Here is a 25,041-nt window from a genome sequence, read left to right on the forward strand (position 1 = left end):
AAAGAGAGAGTACGAAAATAGTGTGCAATATAATTGCGAATGGGGAATACTTGGAGCAGGTGGATGAGTTTGTGTATTTAGGAAGTATGTTTACGAGAGATGGGAAGGCTGACAGAGATATTGAAAGAAGGGTAAATGCAGGTAATTCCGTTAGTGGAGGACTAAACGCCGTAGGCGCTAACAAAAAAATGTCCAAAGAAGCGAAGTTAGCAGTCCACAACGGAGTGCTGGTACCTACCTTGATGTATGGAAGTGAGGCATGGAACTGGCAAAGGATGAAAGTAGATTAAATGCTGTTGAAATGAGATCCCTGAGGCGTATGTGTGGTAAAAGCATGTTTGATCGTGTGAGGAATGTGGAGATCCGCAAAGAGTGCAAGGCTGATGTAAGCGTAATGAGTAAGATTAAGAAAGGGACGCTTAGATGGTTTGGGCATGTAGAGCGAATGAGGGAAGATAGGAGTGTAAGGAGGATATATGATGCAAATGTGAATGGTAGCAGAAGTCGGGGACGCCCGAGGAAGACATGGCACGATCAAGTGAATCAGATACTCGAGTCGGGCCATGTCAAGAGTCAGAATAATAGAAGAGTATGTATGAGACGATGTATGAATGTGAATGAGGCAAGGAGTGTGTGCCAAGACCGAGTTGTTTGGCGGTCCGTCCTCTCTGCCTACCCCTGCGGGGAAACGGCGTGATGGTTAGTTAGTTAGTTAGTTAGTTAGTTTGGTTGGTAGTTTTAATGTCACGAAGTAAATCATCAATGTCAAAAGTATCATCAACTTACAAGCGATTCTTGGGACCTTGTTCACACCCTGCGGTAAATTCATTTAATAAAATATAGACTCCTGTTTATGAAGTGTGTCAGTTCTAAAACACGAGTATGTTTCACTTTTGTTAATAAAGCTAAAATTGTTATCATCTTTTTATTTTATTTCTCACGGATGCATAGTAAATTGATGGGAATAAGTGAAAACGTTACAGTTCTCAAATAATAAAAAAACGCTGAACATTACTGATTTTTAATATGCTTACAATTTTGGCATTATTTTGAAATTTTTATTATCAAAAGAAGGTCAATCTCTAGGTTCTACGGTGCAGTCAAACATCAGGCAACCAAGTCTCGTTTCTTTCGTGGTTGCGAATAGTCCTTCTCCATTTTTTTCTATTTTGTAATATGTAAATGTGAGGGTGTATTTGCCCTCCATGTAGGCGTTCAATTTCAGTTGTGATGTGTCGGCTATCAGGTCATTGATGTAATACCAACCCTGAAAATAATGAGCATAAGTTCATAATCATCTAAAAGCAGGTAAAAGGGATCAATGCAGGTAGATTATCAATTTTACTTCATATCCAAAACAACTGAAAGTGTCTTTCTTAATCTTGCTCAGCATGACTAACTATCATCCTAATATGAAAATTGTTTAAAAACAATCTGATTCCATAAATATCTAACCACCTACCGAGTACAGTTGTTAATAGTTATCATTATCACCTTGGTGAAATTCATTTTTTCCTTTCCTAGGCCAATTCATGTCCAACGTATCAAAAATTATAACACGACTCTCAGCAAAAAGCGTAATTATTATATTCACAACACGCGATCACAATTCAAAGAAGTTTATCATTATGATAACTACATATAAACCTATATAAGTACAATACGTTACGATATGATTGTGTGCAGTCAAGAACTGGCAAACAACTTCATATAATTTTTTTATATGGAAACATATTTTTTGGGATCGCCACCCGAAAACAGAGCTCTCGCGAGTTTCGGTCAACGGCCGCCATTCCTGGTTCTCGAGTCCGACTTGGCAGTTGACATTTCTTGGCTCCTGAAAAATCCTTCTGATATTAATTTCGTGTTATAGTGCAACGTACTTCCAATAAACTTTAATTATTAGACTACATCTTTTTACTTTACCACAATCTACACAAAATACATCAAATGGTCGGCGCTGTAAAGGTAAGCTATAGCCCCCATAATTGTATCACCTGTAACGTAATTAGGGTAAACCTATTTACGCAATATACACTTTTGCAAGGTATGTATGCGGCAGGGTAAATTTAGGTAACAGTTTTAAGGTTGGAGTGTTTAAAAATAAAGCACAAAATGTTAAAAAGTTCTAGAAAAAATAGTACATACAGACACACGTAGGCCAGTGCAATTAGCGATCCGCGATCGTAATGATTCTGGCAGTCCCATTTTTTTATTCTTTAGACTGATCCCCTTACATAAAATCTAAGTTGACGACCTGTGTTACCGCCGCCATTTTGAAAAAACCTGATGAAATCGCGCCAAAATCTGTATTTCAACAAAAATCTGTGTTGACAAATTTAGTAGAACCTAAAATTACCTATTACTTTTGTAAAAACAATTTTTTGTTCTATATCTAATAACTATCGTGATACAAAGTCGTAAAAATATGTATAAGTTTACAAAAAAATGTAAATATACTGACACGTTAAACATTGCCAAAATATTTGAAAAAAATGTAAAAAAACAGTTATTCAAATTTATTAAAGAAAATAATGGACGGATGTTTGCTTCCGCAGGGAACTGTACTGGGACCTCTTCTATTTATTATTTATTTCAAAATGTTTTTAAAAACCTATCACATCTGAACTTATCTCTTATGCTTATGACACAGCATTATTAGCTGAAGGTTTAACCTGGGTTGAAAGCGCCCCTGAGGTGATATCTCACAAAAGCGGCGCTATACAAATTATCCAATAAATAATAATAAAAATTGAAAGGCAAAGAAAGGTCGAATTAGATATAAACTTAATAAAAAAATGTTCCGACCAAAACTTGTTATCATGAAATACTGATTTGAAAACATTTGTAATACCTTTCACTCTTAATAAAAATGGTATCCTTGAGAATTAAAACTTATGTATACACTCATATAACTGTAATATCAATACACAAATAGGTATGTAAACCTGACTTTTTTTTTTTTTTTTTTTTTTTTTTATAGTGAATACTTCACAAGAGTCCCAACTGCTCCCGTCTGGAGCCAGTGAGACTATGGCATCCCCAATCGGGGGATGTTGTGAGGCTGAAGGTAAGTGGGGAAGGGAAAGAGGAAGGTGGGGAAGTACCTGGCTATTCAGATCTAGTCACTAAACACGGCTAAAGCCATTTGGAGCAACGTTTCAATTCTGAATGGTGGTCTTACACCAGGGCGTTACTGGTAGTATCTTCCACTCTGGAACGTGCCGCAAATATACTATATATTATTTTAATTAATTAATTGTGAAATAACACAAATTAATCAAATAAAACTTATTTGCGCACGCCGGGTTCGAACCCGCGACCTTCGGAATGGCAGTCCAATGCGTTACCACTGGACTATGCCGGCCGTCACTGATCTGTACTCACAGTTAAAACTAATGTCAAATACATTGGTGTAATTTTAGACAATAACATTAAGTGGAAATTACAAATCAATGCGACAGTAGAAAGGTAAAGAAAATTAATATACATTTTTATACGAAAATTTTAATTCTTAAACTATTGCGAACCATATATTTTTCACTGATTCAATCTGTATTGCAATATGGAATTGTTGGCTGGGGTGGTTCATTCAAAACCTCTCTCTTGCCTTTAGAAATCATCCAGAGAATATAAATAAAAATAATTTTAAGCCATATGATTACCCCACAATCAGATTATTAAAAAAATTAAAGTCATCTAATCATTTAAAAAAACATCACTTTTACAAATTCATAAAGATTCTTTCAACAACGAAAATAAAACACTTTCGAAAAGCAACAGACCAAATGTGCATGGTTCTAAACCACCCCGTGCTGCAACATCACCAACACCAACAATTTTTTTTTTTTTTTTTTTTTTTTTTTATATTAACTCTACACAGGAGGCCCTGAAGAAAATAATTTCCCTCAGGGCCTATGTCATCTTTGGGGATGCTGTGTGGAGGGTCTTTTTGTGGAGAGGAAGGAGTGAACATGGGTCTTGAAGAGTCCCATGTTGTAGGAGGGAGGAAACACAGAGGCCGGCAGTTCGTTCCACAGCCGAGCTCTCGAACTTAAGAACGAATCGTAGAAGCGACCCGTTCTCATGTGACAAGTGTCAACTGTGTACAAATGTTGGGCGCGCGTTTGGCGTGTATCCCGACTACGCACCGGTGCCAAAGGGATAAATGACGCTAGTTCCACAGAGCATCTTCCATTGTAATACCGATAGAACAAGGACAGCATACCTACCTGACGCCTGGCGTGAAATGGTTTAACCAATTACCTCCAGATGTAAGATTACAAAAAATTACGTTAAATTCAAAAACACCATTAAAAATATAATTCAATAGTTTTTCTTCAATTATTACAGTTTTAAAATAATATCATAATTCTCGAAAATAATATTAGATATCCTTTTTTCTGCTTTCTTCTTCTTTCGCTCCTCCTTTTTTCTATTTATTTTTAACAACAAATGTTTGTAATTTTTTTAGTTTTTCTTTGCTTAATATAAAAATATAGTTAAAAAGTAATTAATTACGTTTCTCCACCTTTTTAACAGAAGCGTTTGCTAAAAATAAAGTGTGTTACGATACTGTTCTTGATATAAAAAAATGTAGTATGAATAAATTATAACTGTACCTCTTTAAACCAACAAAGAATTAAAAACAACATTTATTAAATATAATTGTAAATACAAATATTTTCTTAGGACGAATAGGTTTTACAAAATTTGTAATGGCATTCACTGAACGGAGCACCAGTTGTATCGCAGTCACTTATGGTATGAAGAAAAAAAATTTTTTCAACTACTTCAATGTGTTTTGTGTTTCAAATGTGTTGCAAACATTTGTCGGAGTACAACGTATTAGGTGATTTACCTTTACCAAATTTTTGATTATATCAGTTGGGAGGTGAGACAGCTGTGAGAAGTACTAGCAGGTTGATATCTTGATCAATGATTACGACTGCATCATGTTGAGAAGACAACGAGTTTGCTGTGGTTACTATTAGAACGTCAGCATCCACTTCAGCTTGTTTTGAAGTTAAATGGGATCATTCAAATGCAGTTGTGAGTAGGGAAATAAAATAAACTTGTTAATCTCATTTCCCAGAAACCTTTCATTTGGCACAGGTGGGTGCGTGCTTAAAAAAAATAAAACTTCGCGAAAAGTTTTAACTCTGGCATACCGTGCTGTATCTACGCACTTAGTGCTTTTCTTTTCTACCGAATCTGGGTATCCATCGAAGATTCACCTCTTTTGCATTGGATCCATAATGATCTTTGATATATTGCTGGAAAATGGCTGAAAAAAGTTGAGTACACCCCCATTCAACTTTGTGTAGTATATATCCTCCATCAACTACGTGTATTTTACTGCTTCTCAGTTCTGTGTTATTGATATTGTGTCGGCGCTCTTTATTGGCAGCAGACACATGTCAGCGCTATATTAGCGGCGGACACATGCCTGAACGGATGACGAGCCTCGTGCTGGCACAGTTGGTGGACGGGGTAGTCTCTCTCCCTGCAGCAGCTGGTACAGTTCCTTCGCTACCTAGGACTCTTGCAGCAGAGTCTCCATCTTCTGTCTTCGTCGAGCGTCACAGCGGTGCTGCCAAGGTTTGTTGTCTATGTGAGGATGTTGTGTCAGCGCTCTTTATTGGCAGCAGACATATGTCAGCGCTATATTGGCGGCAGACACATGCCTGAACGGATGACGAACCTCGTGCTGGCACAGTTGGTCTAAATAACAAATGTAGATCCTAGGAAATAAATTGTACAGCGCCCTTGAGGTGATTTTTCACAAAAACGGCGCTATACAAATTATCCAATTATTATTATTATTATTATTATTGGTAGAGGGTTGAACAATGCGTAAAATGTGGATTTCGTTCCTTTGCGTATGCTTTTCTCTGAAAAAACCGACAATGGGAAAGAAGAGGTTCACTTTCAGACTTTTGGCAATACACATACGATGGAATGTTATTAATGAATCTATGGTAACAGTCACACTCTGATTTTGACGCTGCTGGTCACTGCCATAAGAGCAACTACTGAGTGTAAGTCTCCAAAATTTTAATTGATAACTTTAGACAGCGAATTTCTTTATTTTTTTCCGAATTTCAGCAATGTGACAAGTTACTTTACCATTCCCCATCGTGCCACAAATAATAGACATAATCACGTTTGTTTCAGGAAATTGTTCATGGTAAGCAAATAAATTAATTGTAGATTAGACGTATTGATCATCTCTTTTAATTTGTATAAGCCTCATCTCCACGTCTTGCTCTGATGTTCCCAATTCAACCCCACAGAATGATTTGACACCCTCACAAATGTGATGCAGATAAAAAAATCCAGCAATCCAACGAAGGATAAAACTGTCTGTCATTCCTTGTCCTTGGGTCGTATCACCAGATGTTTTCATCTCATCAGAGTTTGTTCGATGGTCATATCAGGCCAGATCCCAGACCAAAATTTATGAGACCACCGAACTGTAAAGTAACCCTCTTTTGTAAATCTTTTATACTCTATTGGATCCATCTTATCCTTCCTTGTCAACATGTTTTGAAGATACAGGTGTGCACTTTTGGCTTGATTGAAGTGAGCGGCTGCGTGAAAAAAAATGATCGTTTTTGGACCACTGCAAGATGAAGCTCCCAATTTCCAGTACGTTCTCCTTCAATATTGAAATGATATATGCTCGGGCCAGTTATTGTTGCATAGTATTTGGTTCTGTTTTTCCACCCGCGTTCCGCGCCTTTTTTACCTACATGAGTCAGTTGTTAAAGTATCGCGCCGCCCGCAAGGTTCAACCGACCGCTTCCGCATAACCTATCTTGAGTTATAAAAACCACCGCGCCGCGCTATAACCGGCAAATGTTATACCGCAAAGAACGCCGTGAAAAGTGCATAAAAATAGCAATCTATAACGCATTGAACCATTTCGCAAATCCAATATCACTATTCCTTTTCCTTGACCTCTTCCAATACTAACAATTAACCCCACCGGTGATTACCGCAGTGCAAAGTGGAAAGGTGCCGACAGCTTGGAGATATTGGTAAGTCAAATCAAACAATATCACAAATACCGCAATTACAGTCCATTCACGCCGCAACAAAACTAGATTTTGATGCAATTTTTTCGAAAGTGGCAATTCAAAGTGGTGGCGTTAGGACAAGTGCGCCAAGGTCGACAACTTGAATTTTACATCAGAAGACCAGTTTATGAAACAAATAAAATAATTGAGACAAACAAATAAAATAATTGGGGAATAATTACGATCCCGACTCCCTTTTTTGCGCAGATTGCACTGGTCTAAGGTTATATACAATAGTTTACATCAAGGTTAGTAGGTAAAAAAAAGGTTGGATTCGTGTATTAGCTAGGTTCTAAGCGTCAACAGCAACAACAGTATACTACACACGACTAGCCCAAGGGCTTCGAAGACTGTGGATGAAAGTTTAGGGCATCGGACGAAGGCGGGAAACAGCTCCACGGCTCACAACAGGTAATAGCGTCGGGTCTAAGACTGAGGGCAGCTCTACGGCTCACATCAGGTGAGGTGATGCCACGATACACAAGGAGTACAACTGTTTGTGGTGTAATCACTCGTAAACTCGTATACTTCGGCCACGCGGGCAACGTGCCAGCGAGCACGTGCCGTGTGCTTTCAACGTGTACTATCTCTGACCGACTTTGCTGGCTTTCGGTGGCTCTCTCAGCCCGTTCCTGGGGGCGGGGACGGTCATTACGTTTTTTTCATCTCTTTCGCAATTCGCGATTGGCATGCGTCTTCTCACTGGTTGATTTATATCACGGAGTTTTTCCATTCTCGGTCATTGGATGTGCATGTAATATAATACCGTTTACCATGAAAGAAATGCGTACTTTAACCTTTACGTTATCGACGTAGTTTCTTGTTTTAATCGTCGTTTTGCCAAGCGTGGGCGGTAAAAAAGTATTTTTATATATTAGACGTCACTTATTTCTTAGGATTTGAAATACGTGCTATAAGAATGGAATGAATTTTAATCGACCGGTATATATGGCAACCTAATAAGACGATACTTGAATTTAGGATGGGCAGAAATAAGAAAACTGATTGAGCTTTGGTTTTAGTTTCTCGCTTTCCGCTTCTTTTTTCTTCACGTTTCTCCTGCTTTAAGCATCTTGCTACCGGAACCTACACTTCCAGTTTCCCAAAATCCAGCTTCCCATATCCAGCTGTCCGCTTCCAGTTTTCCGCAAATATCTTTCAATTTTTGTTTATCGCTTTTTGCTTTCCGCTGCTTTTTGCTTCACGTTCTTTCCAGCTTCCCATTATTTAATGCTTTCCGATGCAGGCTTCCAGCTTCCTTTTGCTTCTTCCTTTCCATTTTCCGTTGCTTCATGCTTTTCGCTTGCGTTGCTTCTTGTTTCTCATTTCCTGCATCCCGCTTACTGGTTCTAGGTTTTTATTTTAGCATTTCCAGCTTCCCAATGCTTCTCACTTCGCGTTTCCCGCTACTTCTTGTTTTCCGCTTTCAGCTTCTACTGCTTCTCATTTTATGCTTCTTGCTTGCCTCCGTACTGTCCCCAGAAAAGGTCCATTCAAAGTTATTAAAAGCGATGGCAAAAATATATCCTACAACCTTATCTACGTAACTTAGTGTTGTTTCATCACTTTTTATGAATTTATATTTTTACTTTTAAAGGTTTATATATTCTTTTAAAGGTGTGTTTAATTGTCATTTTGATGAGTTACTCGGTCACCATTGCAAATTTATTAGTTATTTTTAAAAGATAACGTAATAATAAGACAGATTTAAACTTAATTCTGGCCAGAGAGGTCATAGTGTCTTCCTCAGTCGGCCTCTCACAATTCGCCCGACCCAACTTCATCCCATGAATCCCGATACCCAAATCACTAAACTTAACCACTCGATGTGATTTAAGGCATAGGTTTTGGTTATCCAATGAATAGTTTACCGGTTTCCGAATCCAAAACTGGGATAAAGGAAGTGGGATAAGAGAATCTTAACAGTGTTAGTTAATAAAAATCTGAATGATTAAAATCTGAAGTCTACAGCCACAGATAACGCTGACCTACATTACATAAAATAATATTGCATTACCGCTTTTAAAGGACAGTTGGTATAATTCGTGGCTCTAAAGTATTGCCCCTGGACTCTGTTAGGGTCGTCTCTGTGTTTAAGTTCGTCACAATAGTCATGTACTTCCAATGTAGCCATTATCTCTTTACCCGAAGGAAGGTGCTTTTCTATCAGCCATAGAACCTGGAATACATTATTAATTCTTCAATAATTGCAAAATAACTTTTTCGAGTCATTTTAAAATAAATGAAAATTACAAACAATATTTATACCACCATTTTTAATATTAAATATCAACCTGTACACTTTTATAAAATAAATAATGTGTGCTTCTTTGGTTTTGAAACTTGTTGAAATTTTTTTTTTATATTGGTGCAAACAAATTCTTTGTATTTTTTATTTAATTTTAAATTTTTATTTTATTTATTTGTGTGGTGTTAAAGATGTATAAGTGCAATCGAGATTCTATAAAAGTCGATGCATGCAAGTTGAGTGCATCTATATATATAGTCTATGGTTTGTCAATGACAGTTGTCAAGTATTTTCTGCTCCGTATTAAAATAGCGAAATTGATTGAAAAAAGTTTATTTAATCAGTATAAAAAGTTTATTTAATCAAGTATAAAATAGCTGCAGAGTTGAAGAAGTTGTCAAATGAAAAGTTGAAGCAACGAAATTTCAGTCAATGTAATTTTTGTATTGCCTATGCCGGACTGTCTACGTACATTAAAACAGTGAAATAAAGCATAAAAAAGTCTACTAAGCGTAATCAGTTACAGTTGCGCAGTGGTGCGGCACACAGAAGTGAAAAGTACTTTAAATTTGAACAAAATTAACAAATTTTAAACGAAAATAAATAAATTTGAACGCCACAACTACACACTGTACAGTTATCGCTACTTATCTATAGAGGGCAGAAAAACGCGCAGAAATTAAACAAAAAATAAAACAAATAAATGCGTTTCGCTATTCGTCAACAGATGGAACTAAACACATGAATTGTTTCAAACTAATTGCGAAACATATATATTTTTATTAATCCAATAAAATCAAGAAACCTCGCATACAAGACAAATATACAGAAACTGAATAAATAAATACATTATTAAAATAAACGTAAATAATTACAAAAATGGACTGCTTTAGTTGCGATAGTATTATTAGTCCAAACAAGAGCATAAAATGCAGCATATGCTTAAATGCATTTCATTACACCTGCATAAATAGCACCGCAGAAAAATTTAACAAAATGTCTAAAACACTCAGAGACAACTGGAAATGCAATGAATGTAAAACATTGGATCCTAAAATTCAATCACAATCCAATTACACTCCTTCTTCTAGTAAGAACTCTCGGCCTACCGACTCAACATACACTGAAAACCCAGAAAATATGAATTACATTATAAATTACATCGACAAAAAATTCGATGAAATGAAAACAGTGATTTTAAACAAGATAGAAACGGAATCTGCGGACAATAAAAAATCGCTTCAATTTATAAGCGACCAATACGATACATAAATAAAAAAATTATAAAAAATATTGAAAAAATTCCACAGTTAGAAAAAGAAATATCAAAATGAACTAGAACAAAAGAACATAGAATTCAAAAGTATTGTAGTAAAAACAACAGAGATGGAACAAGCGACACTGGGAAAGTACATTGAAATATCAGGTATCCAAAATCATGATCCTGAAATGACAAAAAACATAATAAAATAGATAAATGCTGCGTGCGGAGTTCAAACTGAAGACACAGAAATTTCGAATATAAATCACATCCAAGATCGCCGACCAAACCACCCACCAAAAATAACTTTCAAATTAAATAACAAAAATAAAATGGATGCTATAATATCGTCAAGAAAAGGTCTCACCACGGAGGCAATAAGCCAGCCCGGAAAACAAAACATCTACATTGGAGAAGTAACGACGCCATACTACAAGCAACTGATGTGGAAATTAAAAAACCATGCAAAAATAATCAACTACAAATTTGTATGGTTTCGTAGAGGCCATTTATTAACCAGGAAGACCAAGGAAGAACATTTTGAATACATAAATAAACTGACATAAACACAACTCCACACGTAACTACACTTCACATCATATACTTACACAATAAATCACCAACATGGCGGATTACATGGAATATACAGACTCGGACAACCAACACTACTGTGTAAGTACAAACGATTTTAATCTATGGACAAACATCACAAAAGAAAAAAATAGAATCAAAATACTACACCAAAACATTGGGTCAATTAATAAAAATTTTGATGAATTTACGATATACCTGCAACAGCTTGATAATAATTTTGATATAATTGTGCTGACAGAATGCTGGTTGAACGATAAATATGTACCAAAAACAATCGAAAACTATAACACACACCAGACAAAAAAAACACAAAAATCAAAATGATGGTATAGTTATATACATCAATGATAAAATACACACAATCGTCAAAGAAATACACATAATAGACTCCAACTGCATGCAAATAACATATGATAAAGAAACGTGTATTCTTGCGATGTACAGATCTCCATCCAAAAACAATATTACACATTTCCTAACTGCACTTAACAAAACTCTAAAAAAAATCAACAAAAATAAAAATATCATCGTCATCGGAGACCTAAACATAAACATCTTACAAAACGGACACCCACAAAACATAAAATACCTAACACTACTAGACACTACTAACACAAAAAGTTGTATAGATCATATAATGATCAAAACAAAACTAAAAACCAAAACCGTAGTACTTGAAAGCACTATCACAGACCACTACATGAATATGATAGCAATAGACACCGAAAACACAAAACCCAACCAACATAAAATATTCACAAAAAAATAATTAACTACTCAAACTTGAAAGAAAAACTCAAAAAAATAGACTGGAGTACAATATACCAAATAGAGAACGTGGAAGAGGCCTGGGATAAATTTAATAACATGTTAGCACAAGAAATAAATAATAACATATAATATAAAACAAGTAAAACTCACACACAAAGCAAAAAAAATTAAACCATGGATAACACAGGGAATATTAAACTGTATTCGTAAACGAGACAAAATTCACAAACAAATTAAAAATATACCCTACGACATGGAACAACTAAACTACTATAAAAGATATAGAAACATCTGCACGAAAATTATTAGAGTGGCTAAAGAATTGTACTACAGAGAAAAACTTAAAAAAGAAAAAAATAACCCAAAAGAAATATGGAAAATATTAAAAGTAGTTACATACACACAAAAATACAAACAGAAAAATACTATTAAAAATCTAAATATTTACTCAAAAAAATTAGATGTCAATACAAATACAGAAACTATAGCAAATCATGTGAATAACTTCTTCGCAAATATAGGAAAAGTTTTAGCAAACCGCAAATTGCATAACCCAAACACATTACCACAAAAAATAGATCAAATGTCAAAAAAAACCCGACACAACACAGATTTATAATAAAAACAACCTCGGAAGAGGAAATTGACAAAATAATAAACACATTGAAAGACCGAATTGCTCCTGGATTAGATGAGATAACAACAGATTGCATTAAAATATTAAAAAATGAAATTTTAAAACCTATAACACACTTAATCAACCTTAGTATAACACACTCCTGCTTTCCTAGTACTCTTAAAAAAGGACTAGTGATCCCCACTTATAAATCCGGAGACAAAATGGAAATAATAATAATAATAATAATATTGGATGATTTGTAGAGCGCCGTTTTTGTGAAAAATCACCTCAAGGACGCTGTACAATTTATTTCCTAGGATCTAAATTTGTTATTTAGAAAAGATACCAAAACATACCTACCTGGCAAGTCACTTCCGACAAACACACTTATATTAAAAAGTTTATGCTTATTAAAGATAAAACTGCACGCAGAGGACACTATATCAAAAAACACTGGTCATCGCATGACCTTAAGTCTGCTATAGTTTTTATTTTAATTTAACTGTCTTAAAAAGCCTAAAATTGTAAGTTGTTATCATTTTTATTTATTTATTTTTAATTATTATTTTTATTCATTTTATTTTATTTTTAGTATTTTTTACATTTTGTTAATTTAAATTGCCGTCGACTGTGAAAGTGGAAGTTTCTGAAATTATGGATACGACTGTCTGAAAAGGTGCGTTTAAAGTTTATACCTAAATTCTGTCGCGTCTGCGATCATTCTCAAATCATGTGGCAGTCCATTCCAGGCTTTAGGTCCTGACACGGCGAAAGCACGCTCACCGAACTTAGTATCTGGTGTACGCTTCGGTTCCTTCAACCTTCCGATAGCTGATGACGTTGCTGACCTAAGGGTTGACTGTCGGGAATTGGAATCTTCTGGAATACACAATTCTGATAAGTAAGCCGGAGCCATTCCGTTAAGTGACTTAAACACCATCCAGCATACCTTGAACTGGATTCTTTAAGGACATTTGAGCCAGTGCAGATTTTTGAGATGCTCTGAAATGTGGGAGTATTTAGATACTCCGGTGATAAGCCTTGCCGCGGCGTTGAAAACGGATTGTAATTTGTTGATTTGACATTTGGGGAGACTTGCATATATTCCGTTGCAATAATCTAGACGTGAAACAACATAGGAATTGACTAGCAATTTAGTCGCCTCTGTTGGCAGGTTTCTCCGCACTGCTTTAATTTGCCTTAATTGAAAGAACCCCGTGCTTACAGTTCTGTTCACCTGAGTCTTAAGGGAAAAATTAGCGTCCAGATTGACACCCAGTAACTTGATGCACGTTTTTGGAGTGATGTCACTTCCTGAAATGGTTATTGGGGAGTTTTCAATGTTATGCTGACGTCTGCTTGTAGCAGTCCACAGAAACTCAGTCTTTGTGGGATTCAGTTTTAATCTATTTGAGGTCATCCAGCGAGTAATTGCTTCTATACACTCAGTTATACGAATTTATAGACTGTTTATTTCTTCTGGTAAGCAGTAAAAATAAACTTGCTGGTCATCAGCGTAGCAGTGAGATAGAAGGCCAAATGATTCGATTATTTTAGCGACATCATTTGTGAAGAGGATGAAGAGTAGTGGGCCCAGAACGGACCCTTGGGGTACTCCAGATGAAAAGGTTGCATAATTTTTTAAATAACTAACTATAGACCAATCACTCTGTGTTTAATTTTGTAAAAGATAAGTTTTAATAATCTGGATACAGTCGCCATCTAAGTAATGTTTGAATAGTTAATTATTAGAAATGGTGTGAATCTGCACTAACAGTCTAGACAATTCTAGAGCTCTAGCATTTCGATAATCAGAGCTCTAGCATGTCGATAACCAGTTGCTTCTTACATTGTGTATATCAACAACTGTCAATGGATTAGTATTTTTAATCTATAAAGGGCCTGTTCCCAGTAAAAAAGTGTTCTTTCCTTCAGAAATTTATTACAGAAAACAGTGTTTAGCTGTACAAGGGTCGGGCCCGTTATCAATAAATTGTTATTGTCAACGTAAATATTAGAAAAAGCATGTTTTGTGATACGAAATAAAAGGGTTGAAATACGACAAAAGTGTTTCCAGTAAAGGTCCAAAACCAGAAAAATATACACTCTGTTAAACTCGCTTTCAAAGATTTTCGAAAGAGTATTAAAAAAACCAAATTATAAAGTACCTAGAAGAAAACAAATTAATCTCGGATAACCAAAATGGATTTAGAGACAAAATAGGCACAAAAGAAGCTTTGGTATGTACAATAGATTATATACATAGCAACTTAGATCAAGGGTACAAATGCATAGCGATATATCTAGATTTAGCTAAAGCCTTTGACTCAATCTGCCACAATTCACTTTTTAAAAAATTAGAAAACATGGGTATCAAAGGCAAGGAACTTCAAGTATTAAAAAGTTATATGAGTAACAGAACACAACAAGTCAAAATTAACAACCATACTAGTAAACCACTACCGATTACATATGGAGTTCCACAAGGAAGCATACTAGGGCCCGTTCTTTTTACTTTTTACATAAATGAACTTTGCAGCATGAAAATAGACGGTGAAATAGTAAGCTATGCTGTTGACACAGTTTTACTCTTCAAATCTAAGGATTGGAATAATGTATATAACATAGCGAATTTGGGAATCTCGCAAGTGAAAACATGGCTAGACTCAAACATACTTACACTTAACATATCAAAGACAAAATTCACAATATACAGTATAAATAGCACGGGAAAGCCAAAAAACAACACAAACACCATAAAAATACACGAATGTTTAAACACCAACATCTTCGATTGCCCTCCTCTAGAAAAAATAGAACAAATAAAGTATCTAGGAATCGTAATTGACCATAACCTTAGATGGATACCTCACATCAAACAAATAACAAATAAACTTCTCAAAACAATACACATTTTCCAAAACATAAGAAACATATATAAAATAAAACAATTGAAAACAATATATTTTGCACTTTGCCAATCAAAAATAGAATATGGAATTATTGCTTGGGGAGGAGCAACAAACTCGGCTATCAATTACATAGAAACCGCACAGAAAACGATCTTAAAGGTTATACTAAAAAAACATAAACTGACTGATACAGACCAAATATTCAACAGCTGTGACGTACTAGATATACGCCAATTATACATTAAAACACTACTAAACTACATTTTTGACAAAAAAAATAAATTTCAACATACACAAAATAACACTAACAGACCAGTTAGACAAGCGTACAAAGAAAACATAAAAACTCCGACAGTAAATTCAAGCTTTGGACAAAGACACTACCAATACCTTGCAATAAAAGCTTTCAACAGTTTAAAACTTGAAATTAAAATTGAGAAAAATAGAAATAAATTCACACACAAAATTACAAAATGGATTAAGGAACAAAAAAGACAATATTACCAAAATTTCATAGCATAAAATAAAAATAAAACCTACACGTAAAACACAAAACCAATATAAACACACATCACTCACAAACACACAAGATTATTTTCAATGTACTATTTTTTTTTTAATTTTAAATATATTATTATGTATAATATATTTAAAATTAAATTAAATTTCAAATGTAAAATTTTTCTCATAAAATGTATTATGTAGTTTATATTTCATATTATAAAATGAAGGTTTCAGCACGGGCAAGCCACCCAGTGAGGCCTACATTACTGGAAAACTTGAATAGTAAAAAATATTGTACCTAATAAAATAAAAAAATAAATAAATCTTTTTGTTACAAGCAGCTCCCTAATAAATACCAGTACTTGATTACATATACTGGTATACTTTATTTTGTACTACCAGACACGCCTCAATAAAGACACAACACCACACATTGGAGTCATGTACATTACATTGACAAGTTCGTACACCACAATTTTTTAATTTTTCACTGTTGAAGAATGTGACCTTACTGGGGTACCTCGTTCTAAGGTCACATTGAACATGGTCATTTGTTTGAATTATCAATTCTATCAAGTTTTTTTTGTATGTTAATTTTAAGTAGGTTTTGTAAGCTTGTCTAAATAGAACAAGATGTCAATTACTAAAATTATGGAGAAAATTGTAAAGAACCGTCTCATCCATTATCTCGAAAATAACAACATCCTTTCTAGTAGACAATTCGGCTTTCGCAAAGGTTTAAGCACTGAAAACGCCATCGCTAATTTGACAAAAATCATCTCTAATAATCTAGATAAAGGTAGTAAATGCATTGCACTTTTTTTAGATCTAGCTAAAGCGTTCGACACTATCTCGCACAAAATTCTGCTGAATAAACTACAGCGAATTGGGATGCAGGATCAAATTTTCAAGTGCTTGGTTAGTTACCTAGAAAAGAGGAGCCAAAGAGTGGATATTAACGGTACTCGAAGTGATCCAGCCAATATTAAATATGGCGTACCGCAAGGAAGTACACTAGGTCCCATATTGTTTAATGTTTATATAAATGACTTATGTAATACTTCATTTGCAGACCACATTATTACATTTGCTGACGATACAGTATTTTTATTCGAAGGCAAAACCTGGAATGAGTGTTGCAGTAAAGCTGAATTTGGCATAAACAAAGTTAAACAGTGGCTAGATAGTAATCTCCTCACTCTAAACTCGGATAAAACGAAATTCATCTGCTTCAGTTAAACTCAAGCGGGTCAACCACAAGAAATTATTAACATTAGAATACACCATTGTTACGACATTATTACATGTAAATGCAATACCTTAGAATGTGTGGACAATATAAGATACCTAGGAATTATCATTGATAAATTTCTGAGATGGGACAAACACATAGCCTTTACTTCCACAAAGGTCAGGAAACTTACACATCTGTTTATAGCAATAAGAAATATTCTATGTCTAAATGATTTGAAACGAATTTACTTTGCAATGTGCAATTCCATATTAGACTATGCTTCCTTAGGTTGGGGAGGTTGTGCTAAAACCATACTCGATCCCTTAGCTAAATCCCAGAAATCGCTTATAAGAGTCATACTGAAAAAACCTTTCAGGTACCCCAGCAATTCATTGTTCGCAGAGTTTCGTGTTCTTGATGTAAGACAATTATACATGAGGAAAATCATATTACATACTCAAAAACAGAGGCACTACTTAGCTTCCATAAACCACTGTCATAATACAAGACATGCAAAAAAAACCCAACAGTTCCGCCCACCACTTCCTCATCTTTAGCACAGAGACAATTCTCATACTTAGGCCCTAAACTGCTTAATCTCATACCTGATGCATGGAAGGCAAAGAGTACTAATATTCTGCGTATGCAGGTAAACAATTGGCTTCTGGTCTTGGGGAGAGCTGAATGCGAGAATATGCTAAAAAACAGTAATTGAATTGTAAATTTTGTTTTTTTTTACATTCTTCTTTACATTTTAATTTATATTGGTATTATATTAGCATTACAGGAACTGTATTTTTACATAAAGAAAGTTCGAAAATTGCTCAATTCTTCGTGATATTTTTCCTTAAAGGAAAAGTTCCTTCTTTACTTTCATTTTTTATTTTTTATTTTTTTTTTCATTTCCTTGTTTTATCTATTAATATTTCTTTAGTTTATTATATCAGCTAAACAATAGTAAAAAATATATATATATATATCGTGGTATAACTGAAAGTATACTAGATTATGAATATACATTGGTATTACTTTACCAACAGAATTTCTTCAATTCAGTTTCATTTTCAAATTCATTTTCTTGTTTTTATCTATTAATATTTCTTTAGTTTATTATGTCAGCTAAACAATAGTAAAATATGTCGTGGTATAACTGAAAGTATTCTAGAATATGAATATACATATGTATTATTTTAACAACAGAATAGTCAACACTATAATTTACGTGTAAAAACATTATCATATTGGAATGTCCTAAAACGGGCAATCGCCTAGTTGGACATTTTAAGTTCATTAATTGTATTATGTAATATTTACAAACAAACAATAAATAAATAAATAAATTATAAAGCGAAATAATAGAAGAAAACAGAAAATTATTCAAGAAAAAAATATATTTCGTGGAAAAACATACAGAAGAAAAACAAAACGTTAATCTTTGTTAGGTTGCAACATTTTATCTATATTTTTCCTTCCCGTGTCCATTATCCACGTCTTAATCCTTTTTTGAAGTTGTTTTTTTTTATTAGTTTTTATTGCAAGAAAGAGGATATTACATACTTTTTTTATAGAGTAATATTGCAAATTTATTTGCTCAAAGGTAATTTTAGTAGTAGAATGGTGAAATGTATGTTGTAATGAGGAGCTAGTGAATCGAGTAAAGTTTGTGTGTGTCAAGTTATCATGGCTTTTGAATGCATAAATTAAAATATCTTTTGAATTTAATTGTTTCAGAGACATTAAATTCAGGGAGTTAAAAACAGTTTGTATAGGTTCTGAGATGGAAGTATTAATTTCAAAATTGCCTTTTGTGAGGACTGATTGAAGAATGAAATTGGATGAACTTAACCATCTAATAAGACCATATTGTAGATGAGATTGGCCTAAGGCGTAATAAATTTAAATTAGTTTTCTTTATATAAAATGTTTATTACAGTTTTGAAAAAATGGGATAGTTTTTAAATGTATTCCTTATATGTTCAACTTGGGAGTTCCAACATAGGTTTTGATCAATAATTATTCCCAGGTACTTTATCATTTGTATTTAATTCACTTTTGGGCAGTTGCAAGGAACTTCTTGGTTCAAGTTTAAAATTTTTTCATATTTAGGTTTTTTTTGAGGTTATCTATTTGTTTATTACGGATTTTAAATTTACAATATTTAGTTTTTGTGTCATTTAATGTTAGTGAATTTGAATCAATCGATCGTTTTTCCCTATTCATCCGTACTTTAGCTTTTTCGAATACATTTTCCCAAAACTTTCCATGTAAGAGGAGTGTGTTATCTGTGAAACTAATGACTGAACCGTGACAGTTTAGATTTCATAGATCATTAACATATATCAGGAATAAAATTGGACCTAATACACTGCCTTGTAGAACACCGTATTGGATTTGTAATGGTTGACTTGTTTCAATGTGAATCCTGACTAATTGTGATCTCTCTGATATATAGAGATTCAAGATATTTAAGATATGCGTATCGTCATTAATTGTACCGAATGCCATAGATAGATCTACAAATGTGCAGATACACTTATTACCGTTATTGTGGCTATATTTTATACTGTTTACAACAGAGGCGATGGCATCGGAATTTTTTAATTTATTCTGAAGCCGTTTTGATTTTCCGAAAGTATGAGGTTTGTTTCGAGATATTGAATAGCTGTTTCTTAAAAACTACTAAACTTGAAAGATTATTCAATATTTTTATTGGTCTATAGTAACTGATATCTGTTTTATTTTCGGTTTTAAAGATTGGTATAACTACCTATATATTGGTATAATTGTTATATTGGTAGTGAAGAAAGAGAGATACGCCTCTTGTTGACGGTGATCTGTATATCCCGAATACTGAGATTTCACTATTATTATTGTAACACTGGCTTGCCCTAGTTAGGTTAAAAATTCTAATGCAAAAAAGATACAATGTATAAAATAATAAACAATCTTTATGAATATGTTTATTCACGTTAGGACGGGTTGTTTCGGAGAATTTGAATAATTCATCAAATTTCAACGTTAATTTGCGAGTTCTGTGAAAGATATTTTCTTGTTCTGTTATTATTTCAGTTCTGTCAAGCAACTAGCCTATAATGATATAAAATCAGAACTTGAATAGGACTTTCACAGAACTCGCAAATTTACGTTGAAATTTGATGAATTGTTCAAATTCTCCGAAACAACTGGTCCTTAGTGTCTATGAGTTGAAATTCCTTTACGATTTCTTGGATCTCATTTTTAATGTGGTGGTTCGTAAATCGATACTTTAAATCCGGTAACTTCTACAGAATATTTTAATTCTCTGTGTTCTGATTTTGATTTTTAAAGCAACGATTCTTTTTTCTTTAATTTCCAAGTCATCTGTAATTTTTGGTGTTGTTTCGGTAAATCGTGAATTGAATTCCAATTTTTTACTGATTTCATCATATATATATCATCTGTCTTTTTTAAATCGGCTAATTATTATAGTAAAGATCAACCGCTGTAAATCTATATTTTGTTATTTATCTGAAAGACCTCTGCTCCTTTTTTTTAGTTCTCTATGTAGACGATTTCTGCTTCTCTCTCTTTTTTTAGTTCTCCATGTAGACGATTTCTGCTTTTCTCTCTTTTGTTTTTATGTGAACAACCTCCCCAGCAAAGTTAAAATTGTGTGATTACCTTGATAGTTCCATCCATGTCTATTTTATGTTTAAATGGCCCACGTAGAACGGAAATGGTTTCATTAATTCGTAAAGCTTTTAGTTGAGAAGTGTCCAAGAATGCTTGGCTGTCTGCATCTTCACACATTTTGACACCAGATGCGTGGCCAACAACAAAGGTTTGCTGTAAAAAAAAACAAGAAGTAAAAGATTTAGGGGATATTTCACCATATCTCAGTAAACTACTAAGATTAACTATCCACAAATCACCTAAACCGTACGATTACTATTTCGATAGCTTTTGAATGTTGTTATCTCGATCCGCGAGTTTCTTGCTGACAAAATAAATGTTAAATGGAACTGAAAAGGTACTGCCACTAGAATATTGAAAAGCCCTACATAGTATTTTATATATTTTCTGTTCCCTTTGAAGCACAAAAAATCCGTAGTGAATTGCACGTAACAAGGACTTGAACTTGTAACATGCTGTTGAGTGCGCGGTAGAAAAGTTACTGCCCGGTACTTTTCGTCTCCTTGTGACAAAATATCGGATGGGTAGGATAGGTAGGTAACGATTGAAGTAAATCGTGAAAATAATAATATGCCAGAATAATAATCTTCAATACACCTATAAAAATGTTATTAAGTTAAAAAAAGTGATGAACAAAAACTATTTTAAATACGTTACATATGTAACTATTTAACCTAGTTTTAGTTTCATCACTTTTAACGACTTTATATCACCTTTAAAAGGTGCGATGAATTGTCATTTTGAGGAGTTATCATGGAACCGTGTTATCCTCGTTCTATCTGTATTACAATGGAAGATGCTCCGAGGAACTAGCGTCATTGACCCCTTCGGAATCAGCGCATAGTCAGGAAACACGTCAAACGTGCGCCCAACATATGTACACGGTTGAAATTTGTTACATGAGAACGGGTCGCTTCTACGACTCATTATTGAGTTCAACAGCTCAGCTGTGGAACAATTTGCTGGTCTCTGTGTTTTTTTCCTCCTACAATATGGGTCTCTTCAAGACACATGTTCACTGCTTCCTCTCCACAAAAATACCCTCCAAACAGCATCCCCAGAGATGACATAGTCCTTAAGGGAAATTCTTTTCCTCAGGACTTCCCGTGTGGAGTTAATATATAAAAAAACTAAAAAATACCTTACGCATTCGGCTAACCCATCTGTTCTCCGTCTGTGAGCTTCAAACATAAGCACTATTATAATAATATTATGCGCATATCATTATTAAAAATTCTTAAAACGACAAGATTTATTCCATATATTCGATGAAGAATAAAATCTGGTCACAAAACGCTGTTTTTTTTCCTTTTCTAAATCGCTTTAATGTTGAACTACCAATGATTTACACCACGAACCACCACTGTTTCTAACCAATGCGTTGTGCACACAGTATTGTTAGAACCCAGGTGTTTCTAAAATTTCTCTCAACGCATAGGACGAAATCCAGCCTTCTCAATTAACTCTTATAGGTCACTTCATTATGATCATTAAATATCAGACTACTGTTAAGCACTTTCATCAAACACGATACCAAGGTATATCTATCGTAGTGGAGACACTTTTTAAACTTCCGGCGTCAATGGTATACCGGTAAAACCAAGAATGACATGCCCTTCTGAAATAAAGTATGAAATTATTTTGGAAACATTGACTTCAATCTGAGCGTGTATGATACGATGTATGAATGTGGATGCCAAGAAAGAGTTTGTTTGACGGTTTATCCTCTCTGCCAACCCCTCTGGGGAAACGGCTAGATGTTGAATACGTTAATTTTCGTCGATTTTAAATTCCTTTCTGAAAACTTTTACCAGAATTTGATAATTGTTTTGGATAGTTCATTGCTACGATAGGGACGTGAATCGGATAACATTTAAAGAGAAATGATGGAATGTAATGATGAAATAAACATATTTATATATATTCCACTAACCGTTTTTTTGGGTTCAACCATCTTCAAAACACTACCCAACACTAGTATAAATACAACGCGTAGAAGCAAATTACCCATTTTATTCGTGTAAGTTTTATCTACGATCCTTTAAAAACAGTCAAGACGCGCAACAAGTAAAATATGGAATGGAATTAAACAAACGTATAATTACGACTTATATTGTGTGCTTACAATGGAAAATCCAATGTTTTCTGATGTTAGCGTGCCCGTGGAAAATAAAACAATTTAGCGCACTGTACACACAAAAAGAAGGTCACGTAAGTGATAAAAAAAAATTAACTATAGTTATTTTTCGTGGCTTCAAATGGGCTGATTATTTTTTAACTAACGGACCATGTCCAATTTACATTACATATTACAAGAAGTTCATACGAGGAGAAATGTTACAATACAGGATAGTTAAAAAGTTACTGCCATGACAAAAATAAGGCACGTAAACAATAAAGACAATGTCAAGTCTAGACAAGATCAAGGGCTTGATGGAGTTTACAACTTCTGCCACATCAATATAAAATATTGCTTGCGTAATGACTGACGAAAATCATTAAGGCTTACATCAAAAAATTCAAGGTCCAGACTTGAGTTGACAAGTCTCGCCATTCTGGATATAGATGGATGGTATCCATAATTTGTGGAGTGTTGATTGAGGAAAAGCTAATCATTATTTCTGAGTCTACGGGAAGTCTAAAAAAATATGTTTTCTATTTATTTGTTAGACGTCGATTTATTGCTTTAATTTTTTTAATTTCTTTGAAATACAAATAGAAAAAAATGTAGAAGCATCTCAAAACCTTTTGTATTATCGATCAAGTCACACTTTAATTCTAAACATTAACCCAAGATAAATAAAACTATATTATGTAGCTCCTTTTCAATAATATTCAGGTTGATAATTCATTACCAACCTTAGATTATAGCTGTTCCTTTTTTAACTTATTAAATAATACTTTTTAAGACTTTTATAGCTGTTTTTTTTTAAATTTAGAACTAAGGCATTACCACCAAATTTGGCGGATTTAAAGAAATGTTGTATACCTGCATAATACGAAATGAAACTCAAAGAAGGCCGTAATAAGCGAAACGCGATAAATATTTCATACTTATTTTATTTTAAAATGCACATTGAATTATAAAATTAATACATATAATGGTGTTTTCATCTTCTTAAAATTATTATATTTCTAAATTTAAACATTTCATATTCTTTTTAGCGAATGACGTTTACAAATAGGATAATAATTTACTAATCTTTGTAGAGATCAACCTTATCTCGAAATTAACATTAACATTATTAAAAATTTATAAAAAAAATTGTACTATGTAAATTACACTGTGACATCGAAAATATTAATTTCGTCTTCAATAGTAGGAAAATAACCTTGTGGCATCATTTTGATTATAGATAAAAAAAAATCACTTTATTTACACCACTTTTATTTATAGTAATCTACATGTCTCAAACCCAATGGCGTCTTCATCAAGATAATTCAAATTAACAAATTATTATTAATTTAAAGTAGTGCACACAAAGTGTTAAATATTTTTATATAATATTAATTTATACACACGTATCAAAAAATTATGTTCTAATTTTTTCCACATGTTATAACAGTAATTATATGATAAATACTAATCAATAAATATATGTAATAAGTAAATTACATTATTTTAAAGGCCCTGTATAATATGGTGTATACTTTGTAAAAATAATTGGAAAATAGACATAAGAGAAATAAAAAAAAACATTTGAATCAACGAAACACAACGCAAACGCTAAGCATTGTTATGAGACAACTCGATAAACATTATTCAAATCATAAAATAATTGCATTTAATTATTTTTGCGTGATATTTAATCATCATTTTTCCATTATGCATTTATCTTCACAATGAAAAATTCATTTATTACCATCATTAATTCATGCATTAAATTTATTTTCATTAATTTCGCAATTTTTATGATCACATTTTCACGTGAACAATAGGATTCATTGTATAGTTAATCCTTTTACCTTTGTTTACCTGAATTTTAATGTTGATAGTTTTGTTGAGGAAGTCGATCTAAATAATTTAAAACTTTTAGACAAAACAAAGCTAAACATTACCTACATTGTCAACTCAAGTAGGGACCTTGAATTTTTTGGTGTAAACCTTAATGATATTTGTCAACTATTACGCAAGTAATATTTT

At 33.6% G+C, this 25,041-nt stretch overlaps 1 protein-coding gene across 1 annotated transcript; it reads right to left on the reverse strand.

Annotated features, from left to right (window-relative positions):
- Positions 1 to 1,075: 1,075 nt before the first annotated feature.
- LOC149411576 (uncharacterized) lies at positions 1,076 to 22,851 on the reverse strand. The gene is made up of 3 exons (XM_089646683.1): positions 22,831 to 22,851; positions 20,886 to 21,050; positions 1,076 to 1,267 (listed from the first exon to the last, which is right to left on the reverse strand). The coding sequence occupies exons 1-3, from the start codon at positions 22,849 to 22,851 to the stop codon at positions 1,076 to 1,078; spliced, it is 378 nt and encodes a 125-aa protein (XP_089502809.1).
- Positions 22,852 to 25,041: the final 2,190 nt, after the last annotated feature.

Source organism: Hesperophylax consimilis, chromosome 25, assembly GCF_061612785.1.
Source record: "Hesperophylax consimilis isolate HC1 chromosome 25, BYU_Hcon_1.0, whole genome shotgun sequence".
Taxonomy (NCBI): Eukaryota; Metazoa; Arthropoda; class Insecta; order Trichoptera; family Limnephilidae; genus Hesperophylax; species Hesperophylax consimilis.